This window comes from Lycium ferocissimum, chromosome 9, assembly GCF_029784015.1.
Source record: "Lycium ferocissimum isolate CSIRO_LF1 chromosome 9, AGI_CSIRO_Lferr_CH_V1, whole genome shotgun sequence".
Lineage (NCBI taxonomy): Eukaryota > Viridiplantae > Streptophyta > Magnoliopsida > Solanales > Solanaceae > Lycium > Lycium ferocissimum.
Genome location: NC_081350.1, coordinates 50,439,216 through 50,455,632, shown reverse-complemented (window position 1 = coordinate 50,455,632; position 16,417 = coordinate 50,439,216). Strand labels below are relative to the sequence as shown.

General features: G+C 34.4%; 1 protein-coding gene across 1 annotated transcript; it reads right to left on the bottom strand.

Moving 5' to 3' along the window:
• Positions 1-1,528: 1,528 nt before the first annotated feature.
• On the bottom strand, positions 1,529-2,221 carry LOC132032032 (receptor-like protein 9DC3). Its single transcript, XM_059421856.1, has one exon. The coding sequence runs from the start codon at positions 2,219-2,221 to the stop codon at positions 1,529-1,531; it is 693 nt and encodes a 230-aa protein (XP_059277839.1).
• Positions 2,222-16,417: the final 14,196 nt, after the last annotated feature.

Genomic DNA, 16,417 nt, shown 5'->3' with positions numbered 1-16,417 from the left:
CATTTAACACCACATATTAAAAAGTCTTCTCTTATTTCTTAATCTCCGTGCCTAGTCAAATGGGTTCACATAAATTAAAATTTTTAAATATCACACTTTTATGTTCAAACGCCAACTAATTCTTCGGTAAAAATCTTTCACACAATAAAATGTGGTATTTAATTCTCATTTTGCTCGTAGAGGACTTTGGTATAAGCTGCTTGGGAATTACTGTAGTGGGTAATCACACTTTATAGTACTTCATGTAATTCATTTTACGTTACACTATTTTCTTATTAAATAGCACGTCATATTTAAAATTCTTAATTTGTAAAAGTCCTTCTTTTATCTTAAACTGTGTAACTTGTCAAACACCGCGGCATAAAGGTTGTGTGGTCAGTGTACATATATTACATTATAGAAAACCAATTTGCATTTCCAGTGGACACAAGATTTTCTTTTCCACTTTATATAAGAATTGTAATGTAATATGGACATGTAGTTATGTTGAATGTATAGATCCAGGTAAAACTGAACCAAAGATCTCGGATTGGAACCCGAAAATAAAGAGAATCCTGACAGAGAGCGTTTTACGCTTAAAAAGGCAGAAAAACTTTTCCTCATTCACTATCAAACAATATTGGCTAGTTGTTGATTATCGTGAGCCCCAGAGGCATAATCGTCACGAAGTATAAATATTTGTAAAAACCTACTAAAATCGAAACTGCGGAAGTGGAAAGTGAGCTAGAGAACATATATTTTAAGGCTGCTTTATGACTAAAAAGATGGAGAACCACAAAACTATTTTCCACTTCTACATTTTTGAGTGCTCTTCTCCATCAGTTTTCACAAATTAAATACAAACTTACTTATATCAAGTGATTACAATGATGAATCAAACTGTATATGCTTACTGCTTTGCTTTTTCCTGTTTTGTTGTACTAATGAACAAGTGTCGGCTCCTTAAAAAATATACTACTTTTGAAGGATCCAACACGCACCCGTCAATATTTCTGAAGATTCTGAGCAACATACGAGTGGTTGTGTGGATCACTTCTATCAACAACTAGATAGTTGCTCTCTTCTGTGTGTGTCCACTCGATTCTTTCAAACATGTCAAAGTTACTGAAAACAAATGATGAGGAATTTTGGCAACATCTTGAATATATAAAACAAAAGGTGAACATATTTCTTAAGCACTAACATGAATCATTTGCATTGTATTTTCTGGTCTAACTTATTGCTCAAATATCATATTTTTCTCCATATTTCCTTCAATATAATGGAAATTCACCTCCATATCTAAGTCACAGATTAACGGGTAAATCTATGTGTTTAGGTGGATCATTCTGCTATAATTACACATATAAGTTGCTATCAAAACATAATCACATATACAAACAACAAACATAAAATTAAAAAGAGAAAAAACAAAAATAGAACAGTTCAATACAACAAGCTAAAGCACATACTAAAGCATAATATTGATCCTGGGATAATACCAACATTACTTATTATACAAAGGCAAGTTGGCTCTTTCAATCTTCAATTAAGTCCGCCGTCTCAGCCTTCTCTTCTGTGCCCTTCTCATTTTCTTGGGAAAAGCACCTTCAAGAAATTCCACAACCCATTTTGGCTTGCGAGCTTTAAACATGAGGCTCCACATGACAGTTCCAACAAGAAGTCCACAATTGTAGCCTATGACCACTGATTCGCATGTAAATCCACTCGCAAAATATGAATCATCTTCTTCATCCGACTCCAATGGGTGAGGAACATGTGATGGATCACTCGTTCCACATTGCTTTGATAAAGGAAAACCACATAAATCAAGGTTGCCACCATACGAGTCATTTGAAAATGTGTCGAATTGTGAACCTTGAGGAATGGGTCCGACAAGAAGATTCTGAGAGAGGTTTAACTTTTCCAGAAATGTTAGCCTTGTCAATTCCTGCGGAATATTTCCAATGAGCAGATTCCAAGAGAGATCTAACACTTCAAGCATATTCAATTGTCCCAGTTCCATTGGAATATACCCTCTGAAATTGTTATGCGATAAATTGAGTAGCCAAAGTGAGCCAAGATCCATTAGTGCTTTCGGAATCACGCCTTCAAAATGGTTGCTTGAGAGATCTATGGTTATCATAATTGTGCTAATTATTTCTAGCTCAATATCCTGGCCTTTGATCACCAACCTCACTGAATCCTCATCCACTGCATAAGATGTGTCTAATCCTTCCATATATCTAAAGTCACCTTTGTATGTGCCATTTTTTATCATTGCTTTGAAGTTTTAAAAACTTCTGCGGGAAGTGAGCCATTGAACTCATTATGAGAGAGATCGAAAATCCGCAACTTGGGAAAGCAAAACTTCTGCCTAGTACTTATAGGTCCATGGAGACTTTAATATAAGGACCAGTGGCTACCATTCAAGAGTTCCAAATCACCAAAAAAATGTGTCATTTATAGTATTATTCCCCACATCGAAGATTTCTAAACGATCACACTTGAGCAACGACATAGGGATAGGTCCTTCAAAATGATTTCCATTCAAGGCAATGGTATATAACAAAGTGCTTTGAGTACATAATGGTGGAAGACTCCCCGCGAAATTATTTCTTCTCAAGTCGAGAAAATTTAACCAAGTCATGCTTCCCAAGCAATGTGGAACTGATTCATTGAAGTGGTTGTGTGACAAATACAGTAACGTAAGGTTCTTCAACTTATAGATAGAAGAAGGTAGCCGACCCCGAAGGAAGTTAAATTTAACATCCAGATAATCTAAACTATGATAATGAAGTTGTTCTATGTGTCCTATAAGTGAATTATGAGAAAGATTTAGAATCAACAATGAGTCCCACCTCCTGCCGCTAAACTAGTTGGGGATTGGACCATCAATCTTATTGTTAGAAAGATCCAAGTTCTTAAGTGTTATTGAATTTCTCAAGTATGGAAAAGTCTTTAGTTCACAAGATGATAAGAACAAATATGCTAGGCTAGGAAAATTTATATTTATTCCCGCATCCATGTTATTTGATGAAAAGACAAGGAATATTAGGTTAATGAGATTCTCAAGTGATTGAAGAAAAGGACAACTAAGTTGATTATGACTTAAATCCAAAGACAATAATGTCGGGTTTGTTTTAAGCTCATCAGCCACTCTACTGAATTGATTATGATGGAAAATCAATGTATTTAAGGAAGGGAGGCTAAACACCCAAGACGGTATTGTGCCATTCAGTGAGTTGTCAGATAAATCAAGAACAACTAGCTCTTGGAGGTTAGAGAAAACATTGGGAATTTCGCCTCCAAGGGAGTTAGATGAAAGATCTAAAAATGTGAGCTGCTTCAAATTAGAGATTGTTGATGGAATATGGCCAGCGAAATGATTACCATGTAAATCTAACTCCCTAATTTGGGTTAGGTTGCCAACGGAATTAGGAATCTAGCCAATATCATTTGGGATTGAAGAATAATTCAAGAAATTGTTAGCAAGGTTTAGCCTCTGAAGATGATGAAGTTGGAAGAGGCTGTTGTTGGGATGAATAATTCCATAAAGTGAACTCTTTTGGGAACTAAGGTCCGGTTACGTCCGTAGCGATGACATGAAACGCATATATGGTTTAACAAGTCACAAGTGACTCCATCCCAAGTGCAGCAATCCCTACTCTCATTCCAAGATGTTGTTTTTGAGAAAGAAGTACGACACTGAGAAAAGTAGTCTTCGGAGATTCCAAAGGCTTTCTTAAATTGAAGCAAATCGGAAGCTTCACTGGGAGAGCAAAGATGATGCACAGATGATGAAGAAAAGCTTTGACTTAGAAAGACAAAACAAAGAAGTGAATAAAAGAAAAAGAGACTTGCCATTTTCTTTTGTTTGTTTTCAGCAAATTACAGAATGTTTCTTACAAAATCAATTGTCCCAATCCTTACATATTTGTAGTTATTTCAACACCTCATTTCACAAGAGAGGTTGACTTGGGTCAATATAATTAGGATCTGCACCCTTGTATAAGGAACACTTCAGAAAATTTCTACAGATTCTTGTAATAAATTTCCACGATATTTAAAACTATGACCTTTTGATATTTGGGGATTTTAATATTAGCAACCAAAATTGAATGAATATCTTGAAGCGTAAATAAATTCAGTATCCTTAAAAGAAATATTGTTCATATATTTAGGGGCTAAATTTCACATATGGTCAAACAACTATGATTTTTTTTCCACCAAAGTCACTAACTATGTATTCTAACACAAAAATCACAAAACTTTGCCCTTACTAACACAAAAGTCACATATGCCGGAAAATCCAACTTCCGGTGGGTGATAAGATTTTACTATTTTATTTATTTTTAGTTTAATAGATACAAATTTAATTAAAAAAATACAACTTCCGGTGGGAAAATGTTTTGCTAATTGTATGGAGAGGAAATGAGCTACTTCACAACAAAAGAACTTGTGGTCCATGGATGAGAAGTGACTTCTAACAAATTTACAAGATTGATTATTCAGTTGTCGTCCAACTTGTTAGTCATATTTTGAAGTATTCTACAAAGCTTTTCGAAAGGATGGAGAAGACTTAACAAACCATACTCTCTCTATCCTAATTTTCTCTAGTGTTGTGTTCGTTTGGGATATTCGAGGTCATAAACTATTCCCCTGAATTGATTATGTTTAAGCAGCAACACAGGTAAGGAAGGGATGCAAAACACCCAACACAGGTTCTGTAGGAAATTATTGCTTGATTAAGTCAAGTGAGAAAAAGACATATTATGTAACTTCAATTCCTTCTCCATCTACTTAGAGTATGTAAGAAAACTCACTCTTTCTTTTTCCCAAAAAAACATGATGCAAAGGTTGGGATTTGATTCAAAAATCATGGTTAATCTGATAGGATAGTAGGGTATTCAATGAAAAATAAAAAGATCTGGCAAGGAAAACGGGTTATTGTGATCCAACTAGCACTAATTAATGTGTGGGCGATGACTTCCAAGTCTCAAGTCACTTTGTATAAAGACTCTAGGGCTAATTCTTGATTGTTGATACATGAAACCTTATAATAATTGTCTCGTGAAGCTTTGAATAAGTCAAGTTTAGGCCTTGGAATGCAATTTTTTATTGAATAGACGGATCATACTTTATTATATCCCACAAAAATCTATTTCAAGAATTTCTTTGATATAAATTTTGCTTTTGATCGATAACTCAGTACACAAAAAATAAAAATTATAAGAGACTAGATATGGTTTTGCATCAGAACTATAAAACTCCTAAGTTAGGATTACCATCTAATTTCACCACGATTATGTTTGAGTAGCAACACAAGTAAGGAAGGGATTACACCAATATTAATGCGACGATGGCACCATGCGTAATGCACCTTGTGAAGAAAACGAAAATTTTTTCCACATGATGCAAAGGTTGGGATTTGACTTTTCAAAGAAGAAAATTAGACTAGGAAGATTTCCAAAAACTGGTCATTCAATGGTCCCACGAGAAAGTAGAAATGTGACTGGAGACAAATTTCTAACTTCATATGACATTGGATTCCAACTTGTTAGTGAGATTGAACTATGCGTAACACGTACTTTAAAAAATTTCTGCACCTTCTTCTAACAAATTTCCTAGATAGTGATGGTTTTAGCCGTCTTTTCTGCTATCTGTAACTTGTGAATTTAATTGAGGCATTAAATTACAACACAAAAAAATCTATATCACAAGGGAATAAAAAAACAAAATTAACAACATGAAAAATGGTATCTTATAGTTGTTCACAACTAATTGCATGATACCATTGTGCAAATTTGGCATAAGCGTTATATTTAGAAAAAAAATTTGCGTTGTGCTTTAGCAAGATGGTGTGACTTGGTCTCATTACGTATAACACACACTGCTGGGGAAAAAATCTGCAGAGATAGTTTGGCATATTATTTAGTTTTCCACAGGCTTCTCAAAGGATAGAAACAAAGAAATTACATAAAAATTCCCAAACACTAATCATTCAAGGATTCGAAAATTGCAACATACAAGGTTATGCTAATTGTGTGGGGTTCTATTACTAAAACAAATACAGAAATATTGCTTCCTTTAAGCTGCCTATCTATTAGAATTTGACAATTAGTAGGCAGTGGTGAAAATTATACTTTCATGGATCAGTTCTTTACAGCTAACAACTGTGCTATTCTTGGCCCATCAATCTAATTTTCCACACAACTTTTCAAAGAAAGAAAGTATCTCTTGACTAAGTCAAGTGAGAAAGAGAATGTACAATAAAGACATATGACGTAACTCCAAGTCAATTTTCAGAAGTACTCTAGGGCATCAAATTAAAAATAAAAAAATCTAGTAAAGAAAATGCGGTACTTCTCCCCTACTAGCACTAATTAATTTGTGGACGATAACTGCAAGCCTCAAGTCAATTTAGAAACACTCCAGGGCTAATTCTTGGTAGCTGGTACATGATCCTTATAATAATTGTATCGTAAAACTTTGAATAAGAGTTGTAATAAAAGGACTTCAGAAGTATTGGTACAATCTTAAGAGAATAAAGAGATACATGTCTCATTTAACATAATTTGGGTTCCACGGATCAAAGTATACATTCGTCAAGTCAAATTTAGGCCTTGAAGTACGATTTTGTATGAATAGACGGATCATACTCTTTTATATACCACAACAATTTATTTCAAGACTTGCTTTGATATAAATTTTACTTTTGATCTATAACTCAATATAGACAAAAAAAAAAAACAGAAAAGGCTCAAATATGCCATCGAACTATCGGAAATGGCTCATTTATGCCACTCGTCAATAGTTTGGCTCATTTATGTCATCAATCTATCGGAAATGGCTCCTTTATGCCACTCATCAACAATTTGGCTCATTTATGCCATCGTCGTTACCAAAATGACTCATCCATGCCATTTTTCATTAACGTCGGTTTTATAATAATAGATATGACACGTGACGTCCAATTAGAGGTCTACGTCATTTAATTAAAACAGCCTAATTTTAAATCCTGAATTAATAATAAAATCCTAGCCATACACCCGACCCACCCTCAACCATAATTTTTCGTAACACATACTTCAGAAATCTTCTGCTAACAAACTTCCAAGATAGTGATGGTTTTAGCTATCTTTTCTACTATCCTCTAACTTGTGAATTAGGCTCAAATTGGATTGAATAAGAGTTGCAATATGAGGACTCAAAAAGCACGGATACAATCTTATAGAGTATAGAACTGATCGAAATATACTTTGGTCAAATTCAATTTTGAGTGTTAAATTACAACACAAAAGAATCTTCATGCAAAGGGGGAAAAAAACAAAATTAACAACATGAAAAATGTATCTTGTAGTTGTTCACAACTAATTACATGATAAAACTTTACAACATTTACATACAAACTGATAACTCAACTACTACCATTTACCCCCTTTTTTTTTTTGGTAGTGGGAGGTATAAAGGCATCAAATTTTGAAACAGCATGCTAAACATATTCTTAGTTAAAGGCCAATAATGCTTTTTTGTCCAGGACCACATCTTGTACAACAAAATTGAATGATTTACAGTTGAAGGTGCACAATATTTGTAGTTGCCTATTATACATGTCTATTTCAAGCTTAAACGTTGTTACTGATGCGGAACCAAGATTTTAACTTTATGGTTCGGACTCGAAATTCTACCACTTGATAATTATAATTTACCAGATTCGAAATTTATTATTTGTACTTATTTAGTGATTCTATTTAACGCATATACACAGTCTAAACCTGCTAAACATAATCCAAATATATATGTTTAGTTGAACTCCTGGCTCATGTCATCCTTCTACAGCTTTTTATAAATTGACAGGTAAATACCAAACTTTTTTTTCCCATAAATGACTAGACTTTCATTGCTAGAGCAAAAAGAGAAATTATACATGTCTATTTCAAGCTTAAACGTTGTTACTGATGTGGAACCAAGATTTTAACTTTATGGGTCGGACTCGAAATTCTACCACTTGACAATTATAATTTACTAGGTTCGAAATTTGTTATTTGTACTTATTTAGTGATTCTATTTAACGCATATACACAGTCTAAACCTGGTAAACATAATCCACATATATATGGTTAGTGGAACTTACGCTCACGTCATCCTTCTATAGTTGTTTCTAAATTGACAGGTAAATAACAAACTTCTTTTCCCATAAATGACTAGACTTTCATTGCTAGAGCAAAAACAGAAACTATTGCTAGACTAAGTCAAGTGAGAAAAGAGAAATTAACAATAAAAACATGATATGTCAAGTTGGACAAATGTAATAATTTTTTAGTACAATTTTTGCGTGGAATCGATACAATCATAAAAGGTCAAGACGTGTCGAGCTGCTTAAGTTAATAATACCGTGTGGAATTTTAAACTCATTGAACCAATTATGAGAACAGTTCGTTCCGCACTTCACAAATTTTCCACAAATGCTTCTAACAATTTTCCACAGATAGTGATGGTAGTGTGTCTCTTCTGCTTTCATCCAACTTGTTAGGCATACTTTCTAGTGTCCACAAGACTGTTTAAGAGAATAGAAAATAGGAAATTCATCCCTTACCATCTTGTATGTTATGTTTATTTGTTTGGTCAAGAATATCCCTTTTAGTGAAAGTATAGAGTGGATTGTTCAATATTACATAAATTGAGAGAAAATGAGCTACATCACATATACAAAACTAGTGGTCCATGAACGAGCATTAAGTAACTTCTTACAAATTTCCAAGAAAGTGATGATTTTACTCATCTCTTTAGTTGTCTTCCAACTTGTTAGTCAAATTAATTTTGTAGTGTTCCGCAGGACTTTTCAAATGATAGAGACGACAAACCAAATAATTATTGTCTTGTGCAACTTTAAATAAGAACTCTAAGGAAAGGACTTTAAAAAAGCACTCTGATAAACTTGATAGAGTAAAGAAAGTCCAACCCCCCCCAAAAAAAATGTCAATAACAACAACAACATACCCAAAGGAAATCCCACCATGTGGGGTACGAGGGTAAAGTGTATGCAGACCTTATCCCTACTTTGGAAGGTAGGGGGGTTGTTCGAAAGCCTCGGCTCAAGAGAAAACATGACAAAAAAAGTTCAGATAAGGACAAGTAATTAAAAAAACGTCCAACCAGAAAAAAGATAAAGAAAGGTTTCATTTAACCAATATGGGTTTCACAGATCAAAGTATACTTTTGTTAGAGTCACTTTTAGGACTTAAACTAAACACAAACTGGTCTCTTGTAGAATGACAATAATATTGAAACACCACAAAATAAAATTCAATAATGGATTTGATTGAAATTTATACTTTTGACAATCAAAATAAAATGTATGTGAGGACTGGAGCAATGACTATCTTTCTTTGCACAAAAAAAGCTCAAAATAGGCACAAAAGAGAAAGAAAAAAAAAACAGCTAAGATTTTTTTTTTTTTTTTTTTTTTTAATCTTCTACTCTTTTTCTTATGCAAATCTAACGGGGGTCCAATTTTCTCATTTTTAATGTCCAAAATCATGGAATAAACAAGTTACTATCAGCAAGTTGCCACCTCCGTTGAGGTCCAGGCAATTCAGCAATCATATTTGGTATTCCTTCGGTCTCAATTTTGTGTGATGCGCTTTCCTTTAAAGATTATTCCAAAAAGAATGATAATTTTTATATTTTGAAAGAATTTAACTTTAAACTTCTTATTTTACCCTTATTAATGACTAGTTTTAGACCACAAGTTTCAATTATCTTTCTTTTTCTTTTCTTTTCCCTTAAATTTCATGTCCAATTAAACAGTATTGAAGGATCTAATAAAGGTGGGGTTGAGTCCGCCATCATTAATTCCCGTCCCCTTCTCCTTATATGGGATTGTGGGGTATAAATTAAAGAAAGAAAAGAAAAACATCCAGACATAGCGGATAATTGTGGTTGCATATAATTCCTCTCAAAGTGTTAAGTTAATTTTCAGAAAGACTTTAAAAGTTACAGTTGTTTACAGCTAATTGAACTTTGCTGTTCTTGCCCTATCAACATCTCTTCTGCTATCATCCAACTTGTTAGCCATATTTATCTAGTTTTCCACAAGAATTTTCAAAGAGATAAACTATTGCTTGACTAAGTCAAATGAAAAAACGAAATAAACAATAAAGACATAATATGTAACTCCATTTCCTTCCCTCCATCAACCTAGAGTATGTAAGAAAACTCAATCTTCTTATTTTTAAAGCAAAAATGGTAATTTATGACTATGTATCTTCATGGTTAATCTCATAGGACCGTGGAATATCAAATTAAAAAGAAAAAAGATCTAGTAAAGAAAATGCGGTACTTCTCCCCAATTAGCACTAATTAATTTGTGGACAATGATTACATGTCTCAAGTCAATTTTCAGAAATACTCTAGGGCTAATTATCGGTTGCTGGTACATGAACCTTACAATAATTATCTCGTGAAACTTTGAATAAGAGTTGTAATAGAAGGACTTCAGAAAACTAATTTAAGAAAACTCAATCTTCTTAAGAGAGTATATATATTGTGTGTGTGTGTGTGTCTCATTAACACAATTTGGGTTACGCAGATCAAAGTATACTTTCGCCAAAGTTAATTTTAGGCCTTATAGTAAAATTTTAATAGACGGATCATTACTCTTGTATATACCATAAAAATCTATTTCAAGAATTGCTTTGATATAAATTTTACTTTTGATCGATAACTCAGTATCGACAAAAAAAAGTTATAAGAGACTAGAGATGGTTTTGCATCACAACTATAAAACTCCTAACTTAGGATCACCATCTAATTTCACCGGAGAAACTGACTTACGCCAATATTAATGTTGACGATAGCACCATGCATAATGCACACAATAAAGAAAACTTCTATAAAACTAGTGGTCCATGGACAAGGATATTCTGTAGTTTTCATTTCGAGAAGGACTTTTTCGAGTAGTAGTTCGGAGAATACTACGAGAGTTAATAATCCGGTTAATTAGCAATCGTCTATAATTTGGATTAAAGGGAAATAGTTCAAAAACTCAATAGGATTGGTGAACCAACCGCAACCCTGGAACATTCATCTTATTGATGATATAAAAACCCGCTCTTTCTTGGTTGAAGTTCATTATTTGTTTTCTTTTTATTTAATTAGTTTATAATCACAATCTTCGAATTTCATCTCTTGTATAGATAATTTAGATAGTTTAATTTAGTTGACGGTTAATCACATCCCCCACTTAGACTTTGCTCGCCCTCGAGCAACCACTTACCAATCATTTCCCTAGTACTCTAGACAACCATGCCACTCAAACAGGTCTACATCGAATTTCAATTGATATGATAATTTCAAAATCACATTACAAACCAATCATTGAGCCAATTCTCTCAAAGGTCACGCCAATCACTTCAAAACAACTTCTTTCTTTAGTTCCAGAAAATCAATTACCAACCTTCTCAAGAAATGACTTATTTTCAAACCAGCACATGACTCAAGACGCCACTCAAAACACAACAAGTATGCTACTTAACTGAGAAATCAATACTTCACCAATCTCCTATCAACTATGTGCCGAGTAAATACTCAAAATACCCCCCAACGTTTGACCAAAATCCCAACTACACACCTAACCTTTGTTGGTCCTATTACCCCCTGGACAATTTTTTCGCATTAAAATGCCCCGTTTTTGTTAATGTAGCAGTCAATATCACAACCCCACTATTAATAGCACTTATCCACATGTGCCTGGCCCGTCTGTCACATCTTTAATTTCCCCCATTTTTTTATTAATTTCCCCCTTCCTCCATCCATCTACTCTTCGTCAAAAAAAAAAAAATCTCTCAATTTTCCATACTCCATTTTCAGCATGAGCATCCGAAAATCCATACCCAATTCTCCTTCATCTTTATCAACATCATCATCATCATCATCATCATCTTCATTAGGAGTTGAAAAAAAATCACACCAACTTCCTCAAAATCGATCCAAACAAACCCAAATGTGAAAGGAAGCTCTTAACACCAAGTAAACAAAGTTCATCCATTAATTTGATCAAACAATCAAGAATTTAAAGAAACCCACTTGGTGTTCTTCATAGCTTTCTCCAAATTCCTAGCAATGGAGTTTAATTTTCTCCCTAAATCAACTCAAAGAATTAGTGCTAAACAACTCCAACCAAGCAACAAGCAAAGAACTCCAAACAAGCAACTTCCAATCAGATTTTCTTTAACAAGATTCGATTTTCAACCTTGTTTTTTTTTTTTTCTAGATTTTTCATTTTTTTTGTCTTCAGATTTTTTTTTTTTTTTTTGAATTTGATTTGGGAAAACAGTGATTATAAGAATAATCAGTATCCTAGCTCTAAATTTATCTATGTGGCAGCTATGTGGCAGTCCAGTTGGCAATGGAGTGTACAAATCAGATTTTCTTTAAATTTATCTATGTGGCATCTATGTGGCAAATCCAAATTGGCATTTTAAAACACGTCGATGTCGTTTTTTAAAGGCTATAACTTGCGCCACCGAGAGGTGTAGTCACGCTCTTGTCCACATCAGCAAAAAAAAGGCATTTTAATACGAAAAAAAATTGTCCAGGGGGGTAGTAGGACCAACGCAAAGGTTAGGTGTGTAGTTAGGATTTTGGTCAAACGTTGGGAGTATTTTGAGTATTTTCTCACTATGTGCCCTCACCCAACAGAGATTTGTCCATATCTCACAAGAATTCAATGACATTATTTTAATGGACATAAGATGCAAAAATATCACTCATTCTCACAAGAAAAATCCAATGCTAGAACATGACGAACCATAGGCTCATCCTTAGTGTAACCGCTTCACAAATTAGAGTATGTTGAAGGTAGGATCAAGTAGGACTTGTGGGGTTGTAACGTAGGCTAAGGGACAGGTAGGAAATGTTTTGAAATAGTGACTATCCTCCCTAAGCACTTTAATACTTTCCCACGTATTCATTTTTTGCACAATCCTTCACCAACCACAATTTTCAACCACAAACTACCCATTCTCTCCAATCAACACCCATTTTTTTTTCCAACCTTTAAGCACCATAATCTTTTCGACAAGCTAGTGGGCGACTATACTAAGAAAGCAAACATCTAACTACTAGGTTTTCTCTTTTTTCTTTTTCATTTCTTTTTTGTTTTTGTTTATATACATATATATATATATACTAACAAGCATTTCAAATACAATTAGGTGCACCAATAGACTTCGCTTCAACTTTATTCAACAAACTTTCCCCTCTCTTAATGCCCCAACTCCGATTTCATTACTTAGCAATTAAAGTGCTTGAGGAGTAAAAAAGGATCAAATTATGGTCAAAAAGAACAATGGGGTAAGCTTATCGACGGCTATCAATGGAAAAGGCTAAAGGCTCAATGAGGCTGACTAGGGTGATCTACAGAAAGGGTAGGCAAGCAATGGTTAAAATTTGGCTAACAAACAAATGCCTATATCACTTCCTAAACTTAACAACTCAATTTCGCTTCACGACACACACCGGGCAAGTTCTAGTCATCAATATCAAGCATCCTCACTCACACGTGGCACATACTCAATAAAAAAAATGGATCCATAATGACCCTCAAATCAAGCAGCAAGCACCAATGATGCCAAGTGGGTCATAGATGAGTCAATTCAATTTAATAAGAAAATGTATCGAGAGAGGTTACTTCTTTTCAAGCATGCTTTCAAAGTCATCAAGAACAACTCACGATCTCTATATTTCACCTAACCCGAGCACCTAGCATTCAAGTGGTCTTACAGGCTCGACTCATACTACTCTTTACAAAAACTAAAAAAAACAAACCCGGTTCAAAGGTCCCCCTCGGGAAAGAACCGAGGCCATAAGAAAACCCAAGGGGACGGATGATGTATGCCACTAACTAGGGACTCAAGAAGCTATAAAACAAACTTAATAGAAAACTAAAATCTTTTTGAGTTTTTGTTTCCTTTTTATTTTTATTTTTATAAGACTCTAAGACTCAACACTACTAAAAAAAATCCTAAGGCATATTGATCATCATCTTTGACCTCAAAATGTTGTTACAAGGGATGTATCTCCCACCCTACACTTAAATCCTGCTGTGCCCTCGAAGCATATAGATGGACAAATTAAAACAAAGTAAGGCAAGAAACACTCCCTGAGGCCCACTAGGGCCTAGCTAGCAGCATAATCCTCAAAATCAAGGGTCGGCACGACCCCTCACTTAAGCTCAAACATGCTCCTCAACTTTCAATTTCGGCTACTCAGACTTCCCCTAATCTGCAATACCCAAAAAAAAAAAAAAAAAAAAAAAAAAAAAAATCTAAAACTATTACACATTGGGTTGCCTCCCAATAAGAGCCTTAGTTAACGTCGCGGCACGACGTGAACTAGATTTTTCCTCCACCTCGAACTTATGAATTGTACCCCCAATTTCGCCTCAAGCTTTCGGCTATGATTCGGGGGTGGAGGTACATATCCAATTGAGCCTGATAACCAATGTAGTCTTCCCCACCTCCTGGCCTTTTGATGAGGGATTTAATTCTGTCTTTCTGGTTCAACAAATTCCAGAATATAGGCACTTTGTTCCTCATCCTTTGATTCAATCAAAGGTTCAAATGGATTATCGACTATTATCTCACTATCCAAGCACAATGTAGAAAAATGATTGGAGTGAGGTCTAATGCGCACAGCTCATGAATTGCATTACTATTTACATCCTCACATAAACACAAGCTAGAGTCATAAAAAAATATATATATTATCTACTTCCTCAGAAGACTCTAGTGCACTTGTATCAACATTGGCATCATCAAGAAAAATATGGTCTAATGATTTACTGTCTAATTTTAACTCCTCAATTTGCCTTTTAAGTTATTTTTTAGCTACACACAACTTATCACTAAACTGTTGAGCGTTAAACCCATCAACTTTTGCACCCAAATTCTCATTCAAGTAGTGAACAGCCAAATAAAAAATTTCAAGCTCATATAAGAGCTCAATCTTTTCTTTAGCTATGTGAGTAAAACCCTTTGAGAGTATATCATGTTGAGCAACATATATTTTAAAGTTGTACTCCAAATATGCCAAGTATTGACAAGATGAAAACACCATGTAAAAGAAAACACACAAAATAAAAGAAAAATAATATAAAATAAAAAATTGTAAAGTTAAAAGGAAAAGTCTAATCTAGAAAAACAGTTAATTTCTAAGTCCCCTGCAGCGGCATCAAAAACTTGTTGCTCCCAAACGCACACGCAAGTATACGTGGTCATACAAGCAATATAGCGATTTTAGCAATCGGATGTCGAACCCACAGGGACTTATGATTAACCGTCAACTAAATTAACTATACAAATTATCTATACAAGAGATGAAATTCGAAGATTGTGATGATAAACTAATTAAATAAAAAGAAAACAAATAATGAACTTCAACCAAGAAAGAGCGGGTTTTATACTATCAATAAGATAAATGTTCCAGGGTTGCGGTTGGTTCACCAATCCTATTGGGTTTTCGAACTATTTCCCTTTAATCCGAATTATCGACGATTGCTAATTAACCGGATTATTAACTCTCGTAGTATTCTCTCAAACTACTACTCGCCTATTCAAAACATTTCACCGCCTATATTTATATAGAATTGACCTGTTATGAACGCAATTCGTTTACAGTATTTAACTAAACGCGGCAACTAAGTATATTCCTATCCTAGACACAAATTCTAGCCCAACTGTAGGGATAATCAGATCACGCCCTCTCTACTTCATGTATATTAGATAGTCTATAGAACTTACTATTGGCCAAACAATCAAGAAATTATGCACATAATTAAAGAAACAATCAAGATCAATAATTTGTATTACGATAAGAAATAATCATCAAACGTCAATATTCATGATTTACTACAACCCTAGAACAAGAAGTTTAGCCCCACATAGACATGGATGAAAAGCAACAAATCATTCAAAGAAAATATAAAAACTAGTAATAAGGAGAAGAAAAGATAAAACCCAATAATCTCCGGCCTCCACGGAGGCTTCTCGCTCTCTCTAGGTCAAAAGTCGTCTATTCTAATGTAAAAAACAACTATTTATACGCTAGAGCAAATATGTGATAAGTTCGCCCAATCTCGGTCTAATTAGGACAACTGGAGTTGCTTGTGCATTGGTCATGCGTCGCATGGCCATCGCATGAGTACTTTTGTGCATCAGCTGTGCTCTGCACAGCCAATGCATTACAGGTGTGAGAATCAGAGAGAGGTATTTTGTGCGCTGGCTGTGCGACGCACATCCAATGTATGAAACCCAACCTTATTGAATTAGACTCAGTATAATTTGTAACGTCCTAAGTTATAGGTTGTCAAGGCACTATCATAAAACCAAGAAGCTATAGGAGTTTAATATCTAATCGTTGTTATAACGAAATT

What these genes read in the sequence shown, in the direction of transcription:
- LOC132032032 (XM_059421856.1), bottom strand. Translation starts at nt 2,221, where the DNA reads ATGGAAGGATTAGACACATCTTATGCAGTGGATGAGGATTCAGTGAGG.